Source organism: Tachyglossus aculeatus, chromosome 24 (assembly GCF_015852505.1).
Source record: "Tachyglossus aculeatus isolate mTacAcu1 chromosome 24, mTacAcu1.pri, whole genome shotgun sequence".
Taxonomy (NCBI): domain Eukaryota; kingdom Metazoa; phylum Chordata; class Mammalia; order Monotremata; family Tachyglossidae; genus Tachyglossus; species Tachyglossus aculeatus.
Genome location: NC_052089.1, coordinates 10890750 through 10914462, shown reverse-complemented (window position 1 = coordinate 10914462; position 23713 = coordinate 10890750). Strand labels below are relative to the sequence as shown.

At 45.0% G+C, this 23713-nt stretch overlaps 3 protein-coding genes across 3 annotated transcripts in view; 2 read left to right on the top strand and 1 right to left on the bottom strand.

Moving 5' to 3' along the window:
* Positions 1 to 5623, bottom strand: part of SENP7 (SUMO specific peptidase 7) — a 64771-nt gene extending 59148 nt beyond the window's left edge. Inside the window, exons 1-3 of the mRNA XM_038766150.1 lie at positions 5612 to 5623; positions 5409 to 5479; positions 5173 to 5199 (exon numbers count right to left, since the gene is read on the bottom strand). Of these exons, the coding sequence (XP_038622078.1) occupies positions 5173 to 5199; positions 5409 to 5479; positions 5612 to 5623 (110 nt within the window). The remainder of the gene's footprint in view (positions 1 to 5172; positions 5200 to 5408; positions 5480 to 5611) is intronic.
* Positions 5622 to 12013, top strand: LOC119945123 (putative protein FAM172B). Its single transcript, XM_038766149.1, has 4 exons — positions 5622 to 5627; positions 8331 to 8455; positions 9818 to 9890; positions 10853 to 12013. The coding sequence occupies exons 1-4, from the start codon at positions 5622 to 5624 to the stop codon at positions 11915 to 11917; spliced, it is 1269 nt and encodes a 422-aa protein (XP_038622077.1). The 3' UTR covers positions 11918 to 12013.
* Positions 12014 to 19068: 7055 nt separating this feature from the next.
* Positions 19069 to 20754, top strand: TRMT10C (tRNA methyltransferase 10C, mitochondrial RNase P subunit). Its single transcript, XM_038766245.1, has 2 exons — positions 19069 to 19197; positions 19290 to 20754. The coding sequence occupies exon 2, from the start codon at positions 19322 to 19324 to the stop codon at positions 20540 to 20542; it is 1221 nt and encodes a 406-aa protein (XP_038622173.1). The 5' UTR covers positions 19069 to 19197; positions 19290 to 19321; the 3' UTR covers positions 20543 to 20754.
* The last annotated feature ends 2959 nt before the right edge of the window (positions 20755 to 23713 follow it).

Below are 23713 nucleotides of genomic sequence, written 5' to 3'. Positions count from 1 at the left end.
CGGACCACTGTTCGAAGCGCTGGGGAGGTTACAAGTCTATTTATGACTCTGTTTTACTTGTACATATCTATTCTATTTATTTTATGTTGTTAATATGTTTTGTTATGTTATGTGGACTCAGGGGGCTCCCAGTCTTCATCCCCATTTCACAGGTAAACTGAGGCCCGGAGAAGTGAAGTGACTCGCCCAGAGTCACCCAGCTGACAGTTGGCGGAGCCGGGATTCGAACCCAGGACCTCGGACTCCAAAGCCCGGGCTCTTTCCGCGGAGCCACGCTGGCAGTGGGTTCCGGGGCCTCGCTGGGAATTTAAAGCACTTACTGGGGTGTCGCGGGATTCGGAAAACCGGTTTCCACTCTGCTTTCGACAGCCGCTTTACTCATCATGTATGTCTTTATGACTCTATTTATTTATTTTACTTGTACATATCTATTCTATTTATTTTATGATGTTAATAGGTTTTGTTATGTTATGTTTGTATGTCTTTATGACTCTATTTATTTTACTTGTACATATCTATTCTATTTATTTTATGTTAAGATGTTTTGTTATGTTTGTATGTCTTTATGACTCTATTTATTTTACTTGTACATATCTATTCTATTTATTTTCTGTTGTTAATATGTTTTGTTATGTTTGTATGTCTTTATGACTCTATTTATTTTACTTGTACATATCTATTCTATTTATTTTCTGTTGTTAATATGTTTTGTTATGTTATGTTTGTATGTCTTTATGACTATTTATTTATTTTACTTGTACATATCTATTCTATTTATTTTCTAAGATGTTTTGTTATGTTATGTTTGTATGTCTTTATGACTCTATTTTACTTGTACATATCCATTCTATTTATTTTATGTTGTTAATATGTTTTGTTATGTTATGTTTGTATGTCTTTATGACTATTTATTTATTTTACTTGTACATATCTATTCTATTTTTCTAAGATGTTTTGTTATGTTATGTTTGTATGTCTTTATGACTCTATTTATTTTACTTGTACATATCCATTCTATTTATTTTATGTTGTTAATATGTTTTGTTATGTTATGTTTGTATCTTTATGACTCTATTTATTTTACTTGTACATATCTATTCTATTTATTTTATGTTGTTAATATGTTTTATGATGTTATGTTTGTATGTCTTTATGACTCTATTTTACTTGTACATATCTATTCTATTTATTTTATGTTGTTAATATGTTTTGTTATGTTTGTATGTCTTTATGACTCTATTTTACTTGTACATATCTATTCTATTTATTATATGTTGTTAATAGGCTTTGTTATGTTATGCTTGTATGTCTTTATGTATTTATTTTACTTGTACATATCTATTCTATTTATTTTATGTTGTGAATAGGTTTTGTTATGTTTGTATGTCTTTATGACTATTTATTTTACTTGTACATATCTATTCTATTTTATGTTAATATGTTATGTTATGTTTGCATGTCTTTATGACTCTATTTATTTTACCTGTACATATCCATTCTATTTATTTTATGTTGTTAATATGTTTTGTTATGTTATGTTTGTATGTCTTTATGACTCTATTTATTTTACTTGTACATATCTATTCTATTTATTTTATGCTGTTAATAGGTTTTGTTTTGTTGCCTGTCTCCCCCGTCTAGACTGTGAGCCCGCTGTTGGGTAGGGATCGTCTCTAGATACTTCCCAAGCGCTTAGTACAGTGATCTGCACACAGTAAGAGCTCAATAAATACGATTGATTGATTGATTGTACTTTCCAAGTGCTTAGTCCAGTGCTCTGCACACAGTAAGCGCTCAATAAATACGATTAATTGTACTTTCCAAGCACTTAGTACAGTGCTCTGCACACAGTAAGCGCTCAAAAAATACGATTGATTGATTGATCTTAATAAATAGGATCGCACTACTGGGATCCCATAAGCTCTGGCACTCTCCTGCCCCTTTAGTTCGGCTCTGTGTCCGGTGAGCGCTCAGTAAATAGCACCGGTCCCTTGACCTACGTTATAGCTGTTACATCAGTCTAGACTGTGAGCCCGCTGTTGGGTCGGGACCATCTCTATATGTTGCCAACTTGGACTTCCCAAGCGCTTAGTACAGTGCTCTGCACACAGTAAGCGCTCAATAAATATGATTGATTGATTGATTGAGAGCTCAATAATTTCTACTGCTTGGTGATGGTACTCTCCCAACTGTTCAGTCCAGTGCTCTGCACGTTGAGAGCTCAATAAATTCACTCAATCGCGTTTACTGAGCACTTACTGTGTGCAGAGCACTGGGAAAGTCCAATCAATCAATCGTATTTATTGAGCGCTTACTGTGTGCAGAGCACTGGGAAAGTCCAATCAATCAATTAATCGTATTTATTGAGCGCTTACTGTGTGCAGGGCACTGGACTAAGCGCTTGGGAAGTCCAAATTGGCAACATATAGAGACAATCCCTACCCAACAACGGGCTCGCGGTCTAGAAATCGACTGATTGATGACTGTTGTCTCCCCGGCGTTCAGTCCAGTGCCCTGCATGCAGTCAGCGCTCAATAAATACCGAATTAACTGACCGTGACAGTCTGAGACTTCTCCACCCGGCAGATGCTCGGCCAGAAAACCAAAACGAGTCCCGAGTCTTCTCCTCGTCCCCCATTCATTCGTTCCGTCCTATTTACTGAGCGCTGTGTGCAAAGCGCTGTACTAGGCACTTGGAAAGTGCAATCAATCAATCAATCGTATTTATTGAGCGCTTACTGTGCACAGAGCACTGGGCTAAGCGCTTAACGCGGCAACGGATGGAAACCATCCCGACCCAACAACAGGCTCACCGTCCTTCGTTCGTTCACTCAACCGTATTTACGGAGCGCTTACTTTGTGCGGGGCACTGTGCTAAGCGCTTGGGAGAGTCCGATTCGGCGACATCTAGAGACGGTCAATCAATCCATCAATCAATCGTATTTATTGAGCGCTTACTGTGTGCAGAGCACTGTACTAAGCGCTTGGGAAGTACAAGTTGGCAACATCTAGAGACGGTCCCGACCCAACAGTGGGCTTACGGTCTAGAAGGGGAGAGACGGACAACAAAATAAAACAAAACAAGCAGACGGGCGTCAATACCATCAGAATAAATAGAATTATAGCTATATACACGTCATTAATAAAATAAATAGAGTAATCAGTATGTGTAAATATATATATGTGCTCTAGGGAGAGGAAGGGGGCAGAGGGAGGGAGGGGGGAGATGGGGAAGAGGAGAGGAAAAAGAGGGGGCTCATTCCTTCACTTAATCCTATTTATTGAGCGCTTACTGTGTGCACAGCACTGTACTAAGCGCTTGGAAGGGACAAGTGGGCAACATCTAGAGACGGTCCCGACCCAACATTCATTCAATCGTATTTACTGAGCGCTTACGGTGTGCAGAGCACTGTGCTAAGCGCTTGGAAAGTACAATTTGGCAACAAATAGAGACGGTCCCTACCCAACAGTGGGCTCCCAGTCTAGAAGGGGGAGACAGGCAACAGGACAAAACCCGGAGACAGGGGTCAAATCCATCAGAATTAAATAGAATTAGAGCTAGATGGACGTCATTAATAAAATGGAGTAGTAAAGATGTACCAGTAAAATAAATAGAGTGATAAATCTGTACATAAATAGATATACAGGGGCTGTGGGGAGGGGAAGGAGGCAGGGCGGGGGGGGATGGGGAGGGGGAGAGGCAAAAGGGGGGGGGCTCTTTCATTCATTCATTCATTCGCATTTATTGAGCGCTTACTGTGTACAGAGCACTGTGCTAAGCGCTTGGAAAGTACAATTTGGCAACAAATAGGGGCAGTTTGTACCCAAGAATGGGCTCCCAGTCTAGAAGGGGGAGACAGACAACAAAACAAAACATGGAGACAGGGGTCAAATCCATCACAATTAAATAGAATTAGAGCTAGATGCACGTCATTAATAAAATAGAGTAGTAAAGATGTACAAGTAAAATAAATAGAGTGATAAATCTGCACAAATATATATATGTACAGGTGCTGTGGGGAGGGGAAGGAGGTAGGGCGGGGGGATGGGGAGGGGGAGAGGAAAAAGGGGGGGCTCTTTCATTCATTCAATCGTATTTATTGAGTGTTTACGGTGTGCAGAGCACTGTGCTAAGCGCTTGGAAAGTACAATTTGGCAACAAATAGAGCCGGTCCCTACCCACCAACGGGCTCCCGGTCTAGAAGGGGGAGACAGGCAACAGAACCAAACATGGAGACAGGTGTCAAATCCAGTAAAATTAAATAGAATTAGAGCTAGGTGCACATCATTAATAAAATAGAGTAGTAAAGACGTACCAGTAAAATAAATAGAGTGATAAATCTGTACATAAATAGATATGCAGGGGCTGTGGGGAGGGGAAGGAGGGAGGGCGGGGGGGGGATGGGGAGGGGGAGAGGAAAAGGGGGAGGCTCTTTCATTCATTCATTCATTCATCCAATCGTATTTATTGAGCGCTTACTGTGTACAGAGCACTGTGCTAAGCGCTTGGAAAGTACAATTTGGCAACAAATAGAGACAGTCCCCACCCAACAGTGGGCTCACAGTCTAGAAGGGGGAGACAGGCAACAGAACAAAACATGGAGACAGGGGTCAAATCCAACCAAATTAAACAGAATTAGAGCTACATAGACATCATTAATAAAACAGAGTAGTAAAGATGTACCAGTAAAATAAATAGAGTGATAAATCTGTACAAATATATATACAGGTGCTGCGGGGGGGATGGAGAGGGGGAGAGGAAAAAGAGGGGGGGCTCATTCATTCAATCGTATTTATTGAGCTCTTACAGTGTGCAGAGCACTGTGCTAAGCGCTTGGAAAGTACAATTTGGCAACATATAGAGACGGTCCCTACCCAGCAATGGGCTCACAGTCTAGAAGGGGGAGACAGGCAACAAAACAAAACATGGAGACAGGGGTCAGATCCAAGCAAATTAAATAGAATTAGAGCTAGATGCATGTCATTAATAAAATAGAGTAGTAAAGATGTACCAGTAAAATAAAAATAGAGTGATAAATCTGTACATAAATAGACATGCAGGGGCTGTGGGGAGGGGAAGGAGGTAGATGGAGAGGAAAAGGGGGGCTGAGTGTGGGAAGGCTTCCTGGAGGAGGTGAGCTCTCAGGAGGGCTTCCCATCACCTCTCCTCACCGGGCTGGACCCCACTTCTCCTTCTTCCTTTTCTTTTCCTTCTTCTTTATCTTCTTCTTTTTCTTCTTTTTTTTTCTTCTCCTTCTTCTTCTTCTTCTTCCTGCCGGCCCAGCAGGGGGCGGGGTTGCGGCTCGCGCCTGCGCAGTAACGAGCGCCGCTCCCCACCCAGAAGGCGGAAGTGACCCCCCTCTTCCGCCCTTCCCTGTCCGTCACTTCCGCCCTCCCTTGTCCTTCACTTCCGCCCTAGGGGCCCGATTCCCGCCACCTCGCGCCCCGAGGCGTGGCCGCACTGGCGCCCTCTGGCGGCCTGGAGAGTAACTCCAGCCCGCTCCCGGGCTTGAGGTCTTTTTTAAAAAAATTAATAATGATAATAATAATGATGATATTTGTTAAGCGCTTACTTTGTGTCAAGCACTGTTCTGAACTTAGAAATACTAACAATAACGATCATGATGGTGCTATTTGCTAAGCGCTTACTTTGTGTCAAGCACTATTCTGGGCGCTGAAATACGAATAATAATGATCATCATGGTGCTATGTGTTAAGCGCTTACTTTGTGTCAAGCACTATTCTGAGCGCTGAAATGCTAATAATAATGATCCTGAGGGTGAAATACTAACTAATACTAAAAATAATGATCATGATGGTGATATTTGTTAAGCGCTCACTTTGTGTCAAGCACTGTTCTGAGCGCTGAAATACGAATAATAATGATCATCATGGTGCTATTTGTTAAGCGCTTACTTTGTGTCAAGCACTGTTCTGAGCGCTGAAATGCTAACAATAACGATCATGATGGTGCTATTTGTTAAGCGCTTACTTTGTGTCAAGCACTGTTCTGAGCGCTGAAATACTAACAATAATGATCATGATGGTGCTATTTGTTAAGCGCTTACTTTGTTTCGAGCACTGTCCTGAGCGCTGAAATACTAATAATAATAATCCTGAAGGTGCTATTTGTTAAGCGCTTACTTTGTGTCAAGCACTGTTCTGAGCGCTGAAATACTAACAATAATGATCATCATGGTGCTATTTGTTAAGCGCTCACTTTGTGTCAAGCACTGTTCTGAGCGCTGAAATACTAACAATAATGATCATCATGGTGCTATTTGTTAAGCGCTTACTTTGTGTCACGCACTGTTCTGAGCGCTGAAATACTAACAATAATGATCATGAGGGTGCTATTTGTTAAGCGCTCACTTTGTGTCAAGCACTGTTCTGAGCGCTGAAATACGAATAATAATGATTATCATGGAGCTATTTGTTAAGCGCTTACTTTGGTCAAGCACTGTCCTGAGCGCTGAAATACTAACAATAATGATCATGATGGTGCTATTTATTAAGCGCTTATTTTGTGTCAAGCACTATTCTGAGCACTGAAATACGAATAATAATGATCATCATGGTGCTATTTGTTAAGCGATTACTTTGTGTCAAGCACTGTTCTGAACGCTGAAATACTAACAATAATGATCATGATGGTGCTATTTGTTAAGCGCTTACTTTGTGTCAAGCATTAATTCATTCATTCAATAGTATTTATTGAGCGCTTACTGTGTACCGAGCACTGTACTAAGCGCTGAAACACTAATAATGATCATGATGGTGCTATTTGCTAAGCGCTTTGTGTCAAGCACTGTTCTAAGTGCTGAAATACGAATAATAATGATCATGAGGATGCTATTTGTTAAGCACTTACTTTGTGTCAAGCATTCATTCAATCGTATTTATTGAGCGCTTACTGTGTGCAGAGCACTGTACTAAGCGCTGAACTACGAATAATAAGGATCACGATGGTGCTATTTGTTAAGCGCTTACTTTGTGTCAAGCATTCATTCATTCAATCGTATTTATTGAGCGCTTACTGTGTGCAGAGCACTGTACTAAGCGCTGAAACAGTAATAATGATCATGATGGTGCTATTTGTTAAGCGCTTACTTGGTGTCAAGCACTGTTCTGAGCACTGAAATACTAACAATAATGATCATGATGGTGATATTTGTTAAGCGCTTACTTTGTGTCGAGCACTGTTCTAAGCGCTGAAATAATAATAATCATGATGGTGATATTTTTTAAGCGCTTACTTTGTGTCGAGCACTGTTCTAAGTGCTGAAATAATAATAATAATGATGATGATGATGGTGATATTTGTTAAGTGCTTACTATGTGCCACTGTTCAAAGCACTGAAATAATAATAATAATAATAGCGGTATTTGTTAAGCGCTTACTATATGCCAAGCACTGTTCTAAGTGCTGAAATAATAATAACAATAATAATAATAATGGTGATATTTGTTAAGTGCTTATTATGTGCCAAGCACTGTTCTAAGTGCTGAAATAATAATAATAATAATGGTGATATTTGTTAAATGCTTACTATGTGCCAAGTACTGTTCTAAGTGCTGAAATAATAATAATAACAATAATAATGGTGATATTTGTTAAGTGATTATTATGTGCCAAACACTGTTCTAAGCGCTGAAATAATAATAATATTTTTTTTTTAGGTTTTTAATAAATCCGCTTTAACAAGACAGCTTACTTTGGTCTGAATCCAGGTGACTTCAATGAAACCAATGCACTAATAATTGGTTACCCGGGAAGGCTGAAGCTCCGGAGAGCAGAGAGAGCCGGCAACTGTAGAGAAAGGAAGGACATCAGTAAGTATTCTTTAATTTCAGTTAAATGCTAAGGTTTAGGGGGTAAGAATATATTTGAGAGATCATCAAAGTTGAATAAATGAATTTAACCCCCTGCTTGAAAAGGGTTGTTTCTAAAGACAACAGAGGGGATCAAGAGTTTTCCTATTTTCACTCTAAAATCCCCTGTACAAGTGGTTGGGCTTAGCGTCGTTTATCTCCAGCTAATTATTTTTAAAGACAACAGAGGGGATAAAGTGTTTTCTTATTTTAACTGTAAAATCCCCTGTACAAGTGGTTTGGCTTAGCGTCATTTATCTGTAGCTAAATGGGCCATATTTCTTTTCCCGTTCTTTGTATTTGGATTCAGTTGAGAGGGAGATTCAAAAATGAGGCCTGTAATCGTGCGTGGATTTTAAAATCTGGGATTCTGTAGGAGGAAGCCCTTTGAGTGCCATTTAAAGTAAAAAAAACCCTCAAAAGTTTTATGTAATTTTCTCTTTTACTCTGCTCCCAAGCTTGCAGTTGGAACTGAACTAGAGAAACATTTTAGGAACTCTTTATGTTGTGCTCAGTTTGGGGGCGGGTTGATCTTAAGGATTCAGCCTTTTATAAGAGGGGAAAATGGTTTCAATATTCCAAAGTACCGAGGGCAGGGTGGTGGAGGGAGAAAATCAAACAAAAAAGCACTTTTCATGGCTTTCAATATTCAAAAGTACTGAGGGCAGGGTGGTGGTGGGGGGAAATAAACAAAAAAAAACCCACTTTTCCTGTCTTCCAACTACTGATTTTTAACCAGTTCAGGGGAATTATCTAGAGGCTTTGTTAATTTAGAGTAAAAATGACTTTTGTGGGCAGGTACTGTGGCTACCAACTCTGTTGTACTCTCCCAAGGGCTTAGCACGGCGCTGTGCACACAATAAGTGCTCAATAAATGACCGATTTTCCTTGAAGTCCTAAGAATCAAATGGGGTTTCATATTTATCCTGTCTCTAGTGGAAGATAAGCAAAGAATGTGTCGTTTTCAAACATACTGATTGCAATTCTTGAACTAATATTGTCCCTTGATTAAAAGGTCCCTTGAACAGCCCAAGATCTTGGAGAAATCCTAAGAATCAAATGGGGTTTCATATTTATCCCATCTCTAGTGGAAGATAAGCAAAGAATGTGCGGTTTTCAAACATCATATTGATCGCAATTCTCGAACTAATATTGTCCCTCGATTAAAAGTTCCCTTGAAAAGCCTGAGATCTTGGAGAAATCCTAAGAATCAAATGGGGTTTCATATTTATCCCATCTCTAGTGGAAGATAAGCAAAGAATGTGCGGTTTTCAAACATCATATTGATTGCAATTCTTGAACTAATATTGTCCCTTGATTAAAAGTTCCTTTGAAAAGCCCGAGATCTTGGAGAAATCCTAAGAATCAAATGGGGTTTTATATTTATCCCATCTCTAGTGGAACATAAGCAAAGAATGTGTTGTTTTCAAACATCATATTGACTGCAATTCTCGAACTAATATTGTCCCTTGATTAAAAGTTCCCTTGAAAAGCCCGAGATCTTGGAGAAATCCTAAGAATCAAATGGGGTTTCATATTTATCCCATCTCTGGTGGAAGATAAGCAAAGAATGTGTGGTTTTCAAACATCATATTGATTGCAATTCTTGAACTAATATTGTCCCTTGATTAAAAGTTCCTTTGAAAAGCCCGAGATCTTGGAGAAATCCTAAGAATCAAATGGGGTTTCATATTTATCCCATCTCTAGTGGAAGATAACCAAAGAATGTGCGGTTTTCAAACATCATATTGATTGCAATTCTTGAACTAATATTGTCCCTTGATTAAAAGGTCCCTTGAAAAGCCTGAGATCTTGGAGAAATCCTAAGAATCAAATGGGGTTTCATATTTATCCCATCTCTAGTGGAAGATAAGCAAAGAATGTGTCGTTTTCAAACATCATATTGATTGCAATTCTTGAACTAATATTGTCCCTTGATTGAAAGGTCCCTTGAACAGCCTGAGATCTTGGAGAAATCCTTCCTGAACATGAGTTTGAAGCATAGCATTAATATGAACGTAAGTGGGTTCAAATGTATTTTTTCTTTTTTTGGCGTGTCAAGCCAAGTCGGTGCACCGGGAATTCCTGGACCATCCTGGTCTGCTAAAACCTGGATGTCTTCGTCACCCCACTGCCACACACAAACACCAAGAAGAGCTGCTCACCTGGCGAATTTCACAGGTGTTCTCTCTCACATTTCCTTAGTCCTACTGTGCAAATAATAGCAATTACGGTATTTGTAAAGGGCTTACCATGTGCAAAGCACTGCACTAAGCACTAGGGAAGATACCAAAGTTAATCAGGTCAGACACGGTCCCTGTTCCGCACAGGGGACTTCCGGTCTAAGAGGGAGGGAGGACGGGTGTTTAATTCCCGTTTTGCAGGTGAGGAAACTGAGGCCCAGAGAAGCAGTGACTTACCCCAGGTCTGTACACGGGGCTGTGCTGTTTAGGCTTTGGGGACATTGGGCTCATTTATGTATTTGGCATTTGTGAATCTTTCACCCTAATTCAATTTTAAATGTAGCCATACCTAGAGTGGAAAATATTCATTTAAATTCTGTGGCACAGAATATGAAGCAGAGAATATGGAGAGAGAGAGAGAGAAGCAGTGTGGCATCTCAATCAATCAATCAATCGTATTTATTGAGCACTTACTGTGTGCAGAGCACTGTACTAAGCGCTTGGGAAGTACAAGTTGGCAACATATAGAGACGGTCCCTACCCAACAGTGGGCTCACAGCCTTCACTTCTCTGGGCCTCAGTTATCTCATCTGTGGGATTGAGCCCCACGTGGGACGGGGACCGTGTCCCACCCGATTTGGTTGTATCCACCCCAACGCTTAATACAGTGCCTGGCACATAGTAAGCGCTTAACAAATACCACAGTTACATATTGCGGCATTTGTTAAATACACCTTTTTTGGTAGGGGGGTGTCGTCTTTTCAAACCCTCACAGTTTTATCCTGTCGTGTTTCCAGTGGCTCCCGGCGGAACAGAAGCTGAGCTTCCAAGAATTCTTCCAGCGCTCGGCCCAGGAGGAGGAACTGAGGTACGAATTCAATGAAAACGGCGAACTGCGACACACGGAGACCCAGAGGCCTTACGTCTTCAACTATTACAAAAACGCCCTCGAGAGGAATAGCCGCCGCCACCGGGCCTTGGGCCGTTTCCTCGAACGGTACGTTTACGCGCTGTTGGAGCAGGTCTGCCGGCTGAAGAGAGTGTATATCCCGACGGACGCCGCCGCCCGGGAACCGAGGAGCTGCTTCTTCATGAGCGAGGAGGCCCCGGCTAACCCCACGCTCCTCGTCCTCCTTCAGGACCGCGGCGTCCTCCGAGCCGGGCAGTGGGGTCAAAGGACCGTGATCCACGACGGCCTGCGGCACGGAACTCAGATAGCCTGCGTTCGGATGGCCTTACAGTGGCACTGGGACGTCGTCGTCCTCAACCCCAACGACAATTTCTCGGACCTCAAGGTGGAGGGCGAGGGGGAGAGCGGCCCGGCTCCCTCGGAGACGCCCCGGGCCGGGGCCCCATCCTCTCCTCGGCAGGCCGGCCGGCTCGTCCCCAAGAGGTGCAGCGGCACGCCCGAAGAGCACACGACTTACATCTGGGACCACTTCATATCGAAGAGCCCCGCCAGGGACGTGGCTTTCGTCTGCCACGGCTACGGAGGCCTAGTCTTCATGGAGCTGCTGAGTCAGAAGAGGGGGGAAGTGATGGGCAAGGTGTTTGCCGTGGCCCTGGTCGATTCCGGGCACCACGTCGGGCACCAGCTGGGAAGAGACGAGCTCCTGTCGGGCTGGGTACAGCAGCACTGCCGGGAATGGGTGACGAGCCCCAACCGCCTGGATAAGCCCACGGGGTCCGTTTTGAAGGCGGACTGTCCTAAGGTCTCCGCTGGGACGGAGAAGCCCGGGTTGGCCCTCTCTTGCAGTCTCCGGTCCATTTTCAAATTCTTTAAAACGGCTTTGAGAGCCAAGACGGTCGTCTCCTCTCGCGCGCCCATCGTAACTCGGAGTTCCACGAAAAGAAAGCCGTAAAAGCACCAAAGCTACCCTTTTTTCCCCCCCAGCCCTAACCCTTGCTGTACAGCTTCCGCTCTATCAGACCATGGGCTCTGACCCGAATCGCTCACTAGCCGTTTCATTTTTATTTTGTTTTGCTTCAGATGACTTGCATTTGGCTTTTTGGAAGGGCAAGGAATGAAATCAGATTATGAATACCTCAATGCACTGATTCCCGTGGCCCATTTTGAAGGCGGACTGTCCTAAGGTCTCCGCTGGGACGGAGAAGCCTGGGTTGGCCCTCTCTTGCAGTCTCCGGTCCATTTTCAAATTCTTTAAAACGGCTTTGAGAGCCAAGACGGTCGTCTCCTCTCGCGCGCCCATCGTAACTCGGAGTTCCACGAAAAGAAAGCCGTAAAAGCACCAAAGCTACCCTTTTTCCCCCCCATCCCTAACCCTTGCTGTACAGCTTCCGCTCTATCAGACCATGGGCTCTGACCCGAATCGCTCACTAGCCGTTTCATTTTTATTTTGTTTTGCTTCAGATACCCTGACTTGCATTTGGCTTTTTGGAAGGGCAAGGAATGAAATCAGTAGATTATGAATACCTCAGTTCACTGATTCCCGTGGTCCGTTTTGAAGGCGGACTGTCCTAAGGTCTCCGCTGGGACGGAGAAGCCCGGGTTGGCCCTCTCTTGCAGTCTCCGGTCCATTTTCAAATTCTTTAAAACGGCTTTGAGAGCCAAGACGGTCGTCTCCTCTCGCGCGCCCATCGTAACTCAGAGTTCCACGAAAAGAAAGCCGTAAAAGCACCAAAGCTATCCTTTTTTTCCCCCCTTCCCTAACCCTTGCTGTACAGTTTCCGCTCTATCAGATCATGGGCTCTGACCCAAATCGCTCATTAGCCGTTTCATTTTTATTTTGTTTTGCTTCAGATACCTTGACTTGCATTTGGCTTTTTGGAAGGGCAAGGAATGAAATCAGATTATGAATACCTCAATGCACTGATTCCCGGGGCCCATTTTGAAGGCGGACTGTCCTAAGGTCTCCGCTGGGACGGAGAAGCCCGGGTTAGCCCTTTCTTGCAGTCTCCGGTCCATTTTCAAATTCTTTAAAACGGCTTTGAGAGCCAAAACGGTCATTTTCTCTCGCACGCCGATCGTAACTCGAAGTTCCACGAAAAAAAAGCTGTAAAAGCACCAAAGTTATCCTTTTTTTCCCCCGTCCCTAACCCTTGCTGTACAGCTTCTGCTCTATCAGATCATGGGCCCTGACCCGAATCGCTCACTAGCCGTTTCATTTTTATTTTGTTTTGCTTCAGATGACTTGCATTTGGCTTTTTGGAAGGGCAACGAATGAAATCAGTAGATTATGAATACCTCAGTTCACTGATTCCCGTGGAGGAAAAATTTGCAACTCGGTGGAAGGGTTAACTTTGGTTAGGCCTTTTTTTTTTTTCCCTTCAGCCCAGGGAACTTATTTTATTATTAATATTACCAATTAGACGGATGATAAATTTCCCCCGCTTATTTCTAACTTCTGTAAAGTGATGTATCTTAAGACTTAAGCCATGATGTGGGCCAAAAAGTAAACTGAAGGAAAAAAACAACAACATTTCCTTTTGTTTCCTATGTACAGTAAGCTCTTTGAGGTTAGGGTTGCGTCTATCAACTCCACAGTATTGTATTCTCTCAGGCGCTTAGTACAGTGCTCTGCACATCGCTTGCCTTGGAGAAGCAGTGTGGCTCAGTGGAAAGAGCCCGGGCTTTGGAGTCGGAGGTCATGGGTTCAAATCCCGGCTCCGCCAATTGTCAGTTGTGTGACTTTGGGCAAGTCGCTTCACTTCTCTGGGCCTCAGTTCCCTCATCTGTAAAATGGGGATAAAGACTCTGAGCCCTCTGTGGGACAACCTGATCACCTTGTAACCTCCCCAGCGCTTAGAACAGTGCTTTGCACAAAGTAAGCGCTTAATAAATGCCGTTATTATTATGATGATGGGTTCAAATCCCGGCTCCACCACTTGTCAGCTGTGTGACTTTGGGCAAGTTACTTAACTTCACTGGGCCTCGGTTCCCTCATCTGTAAAATGGGGATTCATTCATTCATTCAATCGTATTTATTGAGCACTTACTGTGTGCAGAGCACTGTACTAAGCGCTTGGGAAGTCCAAGTCGGCAACATCTAGAGACGGTCCCTACCCAACAGCGGGCTTGCAGTCTAGAAGGGGGAGACAGAGAACAAAACAAATTAACAAAATAAAATAAATAGAATAAATATGTATAAATAAAATAGAGTAATAAATACGTACAAACATATATACAGGTGCTGTGGGGAGGGGAAGGAGGTAAGGCGGGGGAGATGAAGACTGTAAGCCCCCCGTGGGACAACCTCATCACCTTGTAACCTCCCCAGCGCTTAAAACAGTGCTTTGCACATAGTAAGCGCTTAATAAATGCTATTATTATTATTATTATCGCTTGCCTGCAGGCCAGGAGTTGCGGGGGAAGCCGGAGGTAGGGTCTTCTCCTTTTCAGGGAGCTCTAAACACGGGGTGGGCAAATAAGGAGTGGAAGACGATTTCGGCCGTCTCGATATTTTCACAACATCACAGGAGTCTGCGTCACGACATAATCGAAAGCCAACGGTCGCCAAATCACTTCGTGCCGAGCCACGAATCCACCCGAGGGTGAGGGGATGAAGACGCCTTTAGGGTTCTGTCCCCTTCCTTCCTCTCCCCCTCTCCATCCCCCCCATCTTACCTCCTTCCCTTCCCCACAGCACCTGTATATATGGATATATGTCTGTACATATTTATTTCTCTATTTATTTTACTTGTACATATCTATTCTATTTATTTTATTTTGTTAGTATGTTTGGTTTTGTTCTCTGTCTCCCCCTTTTAGACTGTGAGCCCACTGTTGGGTAGGGACCGTCTCTATGTGTTGCCAACTTGTACTTCCCAAGCGCTTAGTCCAGTGCTCTGCCCACAGTGAGCGCTCAATAAATACGATCGAATGAATGAATCTAGCACCAGTTTACTCACCGTGCCCCAGTCTGGACCATATAATAATAATGATGATGATACTTGCTAAGCGCTTCCTATGGGCCAAGCACTGTTCTAAGCGCTGGGATGGATACAGGGTGATCAGGTTGCCCCACACGGGGCTCACAGTCTCCATCCCCACTTTACAGATGAGGTAACTGAGGCACAGAGAAGTGACTTACCCAAAGTCACACGGCAGACAAGTGGCGGAGGCAGGATTAGAACCCATGGCCTCTGCAGAACTCCCAAGCCCATGCTGCGTCCTATATCACCATCGACCCCTTCTTTTAGACTGTGAGCCCACTGTTGGGTAGGGAACGTCTCTATATGTTGCCAACTTGTACTTCCCAAGCGCTTGGTACAGTGCTCTGCACGCACTAAGCGCTCAATACGATTGAATGAATGAGTCGGAGGTCATGCGTTCTAATCCCATCTCCGTTACTCGTCTGCTGTGTGACTTTGGGCCAGTCACTTAACTTCTCTGTGCCTCAGTTCCACCATCTTTAATGGGGATGAAGACTGTGGGACAACCTGATCACCTTGTATCCCCCCAGCACTTAGAACAGTGCTTTGCACATAGTAAGCGCTTAACAAATGCCATTATTATTATTTGTATCCCCCAGCGCCTAGAACAGTGCTTTGCACATGGTAAGCGCTTAACGAATGCCATTATTATTATTTCTATCCCCCAAGTGCCTAGAACAGTGCTTTGCACATGGTAAGCGCTTAACAAATGCCATTATTATTATTTGTATCCCCCAGCGCTTAGAACAGTGCTTTGCACATGGTAAGCGCTTAACAAATGCCATTATTATCATTTCTATCCCCCCAGCGCCTAGAACAGTGCTTTGCACATGGTAAGCGCTTAACAAATGCCATTATTATTATTATTTGTATCCCCCAGCGCCTAGAACAGTGCTTTGCACATGGTAAGCGCTTAGCAAATGCCATTATTATTATTATTTGCATCCCCCCAGCGCCAAGCATGTAATGTATGTGTGTGATATAATATACGTATACATATATTATACATTACGTAATGTGTATGATGTAGCTATTACGTAATGTGTGCATGTAATGTATGTGTGTGATATAATAGATACGCATACATATATTATACATTACATAATGTGTGTGTATGATGTAATTATTATATAATAACGTATGCATGTGATGTATGTGCGTGATATATACGTATACATATACATTACTTAATGCATAAGCGCCTAGAACAGTGCTTTGCACATGGTAAGCGCTTAACAAATGCCATCATCATCAGTATATTATACATTACCTAATGCATAAGCGCCTAGAACAGTGCTTTGCACATGGTAAGCGCTTAAATGCCATCATCATTACTATATTATACATTACTTAATGCATAAGCGCCTAGAACAGTGCTTTGCACATGGTAAGCGCTTCACAAATGCCATCATCATTATTATTTGTATCCTCCCAGCGCTTAGAACAGTGCTCTGCACGTAGTAAGCGCTTAACAAACGCTATTATTATTATTATTAGTGCTCTGCACACAGTAAGCGCCCAATTGGGATCCATCGGGCCTCAAAATGGGGATGGAGATTGCGGGCCAGACAGGGACTGCGTCCGCCCCGACGGGCTGGGATCCACTCCAGCGTCTAGTACAGTGCCCGGCCCACGGTAGGCGCTCAGCAAATACCACAATTAGGCTGGATAATGAACGGATGGACGCGGATTGCCTCGCACGAGGCCTAGACAACGGGGCGAGGCGCTGAGGCCGCGCCGCCGGGCCACTGCGCAGGCGCGCTGGAGCGCGGGCCGGAGCCGCGCGCAGGCGCACTAGAGCGCGCGCGCGCGCGCGGGCCAGGGCGGCTGGTGATTCCCTGGCGCGGCGGCCAATCACCGGCGAGGGTTTCCCCCTTTCACCCGGAAGTGATTCCCCGCTGGGCGCCGCGACTTCCGGTGGGAGGGGGCGGGGTCACGCGCCGCGAGGAGACCACAGGAGAGGCCTCGGGGCCTTCTGAGGGACGCGTTGATATCTTTATTATGTAATTATAATAAGGCGATTCATCATGGAATTATTATATAGTGTATGGGTGGGGGTATAATGTAATTATGTGATAATGTATGCGCGGAATGTGTGTGTATAATCTAACATACACATGTACGTGCATTATACATCACGTAATGCACGTGTAATGTAGTTCTTATGTAATGCATGCATGTAATCTATGTGTATTATATAATATCTACGTAGACGTGCATTATGCATTACTTAATGCTTGTATAATGTAATTGTTGTGTAATGTATGCATGTAATCTATGTGTATTATATAATGTATACGTATGCGTGCATTATGCATTACGTAGTGCATGTATGATGTAATTGTGATGCATGCATGTAATCTGTGTATTATATGATATATAAGTGTGCATGCATTATGCATTACGTAATGCATGTATAATATAATTTTTATGTAATGCATGCATGTAATCTATGTGTATTATATAATATACACGTGTGCACGCATTATGCATTACGTGGTGCATGTATGATGTAATTATTGTGTAACGCATGCATGCATGTAATCTATGCGTATACTATAATATACGCATACATGCATTATGCATTATGTAATGTATGCGTGTAAAATGTGATTATTATGTAATAGTGTATGCATGTAATATATGTACGTAATATAATATATGCGTATACATATATTATACATTACATAATGTATGTATGTGTGTATGATGTGATTATTATATGATAACGTATGCATGTAATGTATGTGTGTGATATAATGTATACGTATACATTATGTAGTGTGTGTATATGTGTGTGTTGTAATTATATAATAACGTATGCAGGTAATGTATGTGTGTGATATGATATATACGTATACATATAGTATACATTACGCAATGTGTGTGTATGATGTAGCTATTACATAATGTGTGTGTGATGTATGTAATATAATATGTACGTATACATATATTATACATTACGTAATGGGTGTATGTGTGTATGATGTGACTATTATATAATAAGGTATGCATGTAATGTAGGTGTGTAATATATAGTATGCATATGTTATACATTATGTGATGTATGTGTGTGCATAATGTAATTATTATGTAATAATGTATGCATGTAATGTCTGTGTTGTATGATATATATGTATACATATATTATACATTACGTGATGTATGTATGTGTGTGATCAATTAATTGTATTTATTGAGCGCTTACTGTGTGCAGAGCACTGTACTAGGCGCTTCGGAAGTACAAGTTGGCAACATATAGAGACAGTCCTGACCCAACAACGGGCTCACAGTCAAGAAGTGGGAGACAGAGAACAAAACCAAACATATTAACAAAATAAAATAGAGTAGATATGTACAAGTTAAATAAATAGAGTAATAAATATGTACAAACTTATATCCATATATACAGGTGCTGTGGGGAAGGGAAGGAGGTAAGGCGGGGGGGGGATGGAGAGGGGGACGAGGGGGAGAGGAAGGAGGGGGCTCAGTCCGGGAAGGCCTCCTGGAGGAGGGCCTTGAAGGGAGGAAGAGAGCTAGAGTCTAGACGGCTCTTGCAGAAAATCATCATCATCATCATCATCATCATCAATCGTATTTATTGAGCGCTTACTGTGTGCAGAGCACTGTACTAAGCACTTGGGAAGTACAAATTGGCATCATATAGAGACAGTCCCTACCCAACAGTGGGCTCACAGTCTAAAAGGGGGAGACAGAGAACAAAACCAAACATACTAACAAAATAAAATAAATAGATATGCACGAATAAAATAAATAAATAAATAGAGTAATAAATATGTACAAACATATATACATATATACAGGTGCTGTGGGGAAGGGAAGGAGGTAAGATGGGGGGATGGAGAGGGGGACGAGGGGGAGAGGAAGGAAGGGGCTCAGTCTGGGAAGGCCTCCTAATAATGGCATTTGTTAAGCGCTCACTACGTGCAAAGCGCTGTTCTGAGCGCCGAAGCGGGCGCCTCACTCAGCGGCGGCACGCTTTAGTAGGCGGAAGGTATTCGGAGCAGACACGGTCGGTTCCCGTCCCCCAAGGGGCTGAGCAGAAATTATACTTCTTTTTTTACAGAGGGGGACAGGGGGCCGGAGGTGGTAAGTGACTAACCCAGGGTCTCCCGGTTCCACGGCCGCTCGGTCCGTCGGTCCTTCGTATCAATTAAGCGCCGACTGTGTGCAGGACGTATCGTACGCTGGGGAGGGTACACTGTAACAGACGCAGTCCCCGCCCGCGGTGAGTTTCGGGCTAGAGGGGGGGACCCGGATAGCGACGAAGGTTGAGTTTTATGGCTCCTGGAAGATCTTCGGCTGCCTCTTGTTTTCCAGGTATCCTCCCGGATGACCTCGCTTCCCGCAAAATGAGCGCCTCCGCCGTCCTTCTCAGGCTTCTGTCCCGGAGGCCCGCGGTCCCGTTCCCGGTGCCTCTCGGGAAAGGACAGGCGTCGCGTCCCCGGCACGCGTCCTCCCGTCCCCCGAAGGAGGAGACGGGGCCCCCGGCAGCCGAGAAGCTGGATCTGGACGGGTGGAAGGAGGCGGCGAGAGGCGACGGCCGGGGGGAGGTCCCCCGCACGGCGCCGGGAGGCCGGGAGGACGCCGCCGCCGCCGCCACCAGAGAGTTCATCGAGATGTGGAGGCTCCTGGGCAAGGAGGTGCCGGAACACATCAGCGAGGAGCAGTTCCACGCCGTCCTGCGGTGCCCCTCCAAGTCAGCCAAGAAGAAATACCTGAAGTTCCTGTTCACCAAGGAGAAGCGGAAAAAGGCCGACAGGGCGAGGAAGGAGAGGAAGAGGGCGGCGAGGGAGGAGGAGGCGGAGGGGAGCGAGGACGCCGAGCACGGGCCGAAGAACACCTTCCTCCGGAGGATCTACCAGAAGGCCATGGAGGTCCAGTGGGGCTGGCGCGCGGCCCAGGCCATGACCTTCGGCCAGCCGCTGCTGTTCGACATGGCGTACGAGCACGTCATGACCCGGGTGGAGCTGGAGAACGCCGTCAGGCAGCTCCTGGAGAGCGAGGGCTGGAACCGGCGAGCCGCCGACCCCTTCCACATCTACTTCTGCAACCTGCGGCCGGGCGGCGCCTACCACCGGGAGCTGGTCGAGCGCTACGGGGGGAAGTGGGACCGGCTGCTGCTGACCGCCACGGACAAGCCCCCCGTCGACCTGTTCCCCCGGAGCGACCTGGTCTACCTGACGGCCGACTCGCCCAACGTGATGACGGCCTTCAGGCCCGACAGGGCGTACGTCGTCGGGTCCCTGGTGGACAGGAACATCCAGAAGGGGCTGTCGTTCGCCCACGCCAAACGGATGAACGTCGCGACCGAGCGGCTCCCCCTGGACAGGTATCTCAACTGGGATGCCGGCGGGAAGAACCTCACCCTGGACCAGGTGACGCGGATCCTCATGAGCGTGAAGGACAGCGGGAACTGGGAGGAAGCCCTCAGGTTCGTGCCCCGGAGGAAGCACAGCGGCTTCGTGGACGCCTCCGCCTACCCGCGGGAGCTGCTCGACGGCCTGAGGAAGCCGAGGGCGAAGGCCGGGGCTCCCCGAGGGCAGAGGAGGGGAAAGACCGCCGGGCTCTAGCGACCGCGGGGGTGGAAACGGGGGGCGGTTCGCATCGGGGACCGGTCCGATTTGGAGCGAAGGGACGACTCGCGTCACTGAATGCCGTGGTCGCGGGCCGGGAGGGCGAGGAGCCGAGCCCTCTCGCGTCGACGTGTTAAATGTGGAGCCCGCGAACGAACGACCTCTGCCGCACCCCATTAAAGTCGGACTCCCCGCCACCTCGGCTTCCACGTTTCGCTCTGATGCACTTCTTTACACCTTCCTCCCGCAACGGCCGGCGCGAGGCTTGGTCTTCGGGCACCATAGCGTGGCCCAGACCGTCCGTCCTGCGGTTCTCTCTCGATCGGTTGTTGCGTGCGGAGAGGACGCCGAGACAGACTTGGCGGGCGCGATTTCCGCCCCCCACGGACCCGACCCGTCTGTAGTGGGAGAGACGGATATTAAAATCCGTATAAGGGGGAAAATAACGACTATTCACTCATTCGTTCAATCGTGTTTGTGGAGCGCTTACTATCTATGCAGAGCACTGGACTGAGCGCTTGGGAAGTACAGGTTGGCAACGTGACTGTGAGGAGAAGATCGTAATAACTGTGGTGTTCGTTATGTGCTTATCACGGGCCAGGGGCTGTACTAAGCGCTGGGATACCCTGGATCTACACGCAGTAAGCGCTTAATAAATACCGTTATTGTTGTTAAGGGCGGTGCTTATGTGCCCAGTGAGCCCCACGTGGGACAACCTGATCACCTTGTATCTGCTTCTAGACTGGGAGCCCGCTGTCGGGTAGGGACCCTCTCTAGATGTTGCCGACTTGTACTTCCCAAGCGCTTAGTACAGTGCCCTGCGCACAGTAAGCGCTCAGTAAATACGATTGAATGAATGAATACCCCCCACAGCGCTTAGAACGGTGCTTGGCATTCATTCGTTCGTTCAGTCGTATTTATTGAGCGCTTACCGTGTGCAGAGCACTGGACTAAGCGCCTGGGAAGTGCAAATCGGCAACAGACGGTCCCGACCCAACACGCTTAACAAATAGTAATAATAATGGCATTGGTTCACAGTAAGCGGTTATATGTTTACTATGTGCAAGGCACTGTTCTTAGTGCTGGGGGGGATACAAGGTGATCAGGTTGTTCCCCCATGGGGCTCACAGTCTTCATCCCCATTTTACGGATGAGGTCACTGAGGCCCAGAGAAGTGAAGTGACTCGCCCAAGGTCACACGGCGGACATGTGGCGGACTTGGGATTAGAACCCATGACCTCTGACTCCAAAGCCCAGGCTCTTGCCACTGAGCCACACTGCCTCTCCCCAGCGCTTAGAACAGTGCTTGGCACATAGTATTCATTCATTCATTCATTCAATCATATTTATTGAGTGCTTACCGTGTGGAGAGCACTGTACTAAGCGCTTGGGAAGTACAAGTTGGCAACATCTAGAGACGGTCCCTACCCAACAGCGGGCTCACGGTCTAGAAGGGGAAGACGGGCAACAAAACAAAACATTAACAAAATAAAATGAATAGAAGAGTAAATGTGTACAAGTAAAATAAATAGAGTAATCTATACAAACATCTATACGGGTGCTGTGGGGAGGGGAAGGAGGGACGATGGAGGGGATGGGGAGGGGGAGAGGAAAAAGGGGGTTCAGTGTGGGAAGGCCTCTTGGAGGAGGTGAGCTCCCAATCAATCAATCGTATTGAGCGCTTACTGTGTGCAGAGCACTGTACTAAGCGCTTGGGAAGTACAAGTTGGCAACATAGAGACGGTCCCTACCCAACAGTGGGCTCACAGTGTAGAAATATGATTGAATGAACGAATGAGTGAAGTTGTCCTTCCCCGGCGCTCAGTCCAGTGCTCTGCACACAGTAAGTGCCCACTAAATACGATTAAATGAATGAATGGTACTTTCCAAGCGCTTAGTCCAGTGCTCTGCACACAGTAAGTGTTCACTAAATGCGAATGAATGAATGAATGAACTTGTCCTTCCCCAGCGCTCAGTCCAGTGCTCTGCACACAGTAAGCGCTCACTAAATACGATTGAATGAATGAATGAATGAACTTGTCCTTCCCCAGCGCTCAGCAAATATGATTGAATGAACGAATAAATGAACTGGTCCTTCCCGAGTGCTTAGTCTGCACATAGTCAGCGCTCAATAAATGCCATCATCATTATTATTATTAGTCCAGTGCCCTGCACAAAGTCAGCACTCACTAAATACGATTGAATGAATGAATGAATGAACTTGTCCTTCCCCAGCGCTCAGCCCAGTGCTCTGCACACAGTAAGCGCTCATTAAATACGACTGAATGAACGAATGAGCTTGTCCTTCCCCAGTGCTTAGTCTGCACATAGCGCTCAATAAGTGCCATCATCATTATTATTATTATTATTATTATTACTGTCTGCACACAGTAAGTACTCACTAAATACGATTGAATGAACGAATGAGCTTGTCCTTCCCCAGTGCTTAGTCTGCACATAGTCAGCGCTCAATAAGTGCCATCATCATCATCATTATTATTATTATTATTATTACTGTCTGCACACAGTAAGTACTCATTAAATACGATTGAATGAACGAATGAGCTTGTCCTTCCCCAGTGCTTAGTCTGCACATAGCGCTCAATAAGTGCCATCATCATCATCATCATTATTATTATTATTACTGTCTGCCCACAGTAAGTACTCATTAAATACGATTGAATGAACGAATGAGCTTGTCCTTCCCCAGTGCTTAGTCTGCACATAGCGCTCAATAAGTGCCATCATCATCATCATCATCATTATTATTATTACTGTCTGCACACAGTAAGTACTCATTAAATACGATTGAATGAACGAATGAGCTTGTCCTTCCCCAGTGCTTAGTCTGCACATAGCGCTCAATAAGTGCCATCATCATCATCATCATCATTATTATTATTACTGTCTGCACACAGTAAGTACTCATTAAATACGATTGAATGAACGAATGAGCTTGTCCTTCCCCAGTGCTTAGTCTGCACATAGCGCTCAATAAGTGCCATCATCATCATCATCATCATTATTATTATTACTGTCTGCACACAGTAAGTACTCATTAAATACGATTGAATGAACGAATGAGCTTGTCCTTCCCCAGTGCTTAGTCTGCACATAGCGCTCAATAAGTGCCATCATCATCATCATCATTATTATTATTATTACTGT

Excerpts from the sequence above, each read along its gene's own strand:
- TRMT10C (XM_038766245.1), top strand. The coding sequence starts at position 19,322 with ATGAGCGCCTCCGCCGTCCTTCTCAGGCTTCTGTCCCGGAGGCCCGCG.
- LOC119945123 (XM_038766149.1), top strand. Across the intron at positions 8,456-9,817 it reads AATGGTTTCAATATTCCAAA|GTCCCTTGAACAGCCTGAGA; the intron begins GTACCGAGGGCA and ends CTTGATTGAAAG. Across the intron at positions 9,891-10,852 it reads AGCATAGCATTAATATGAAC|TGGCTCCCGGCGGAACAGAA; the intron begins GTAAGTGGGTTC and ends TCGTGTTTCCAG.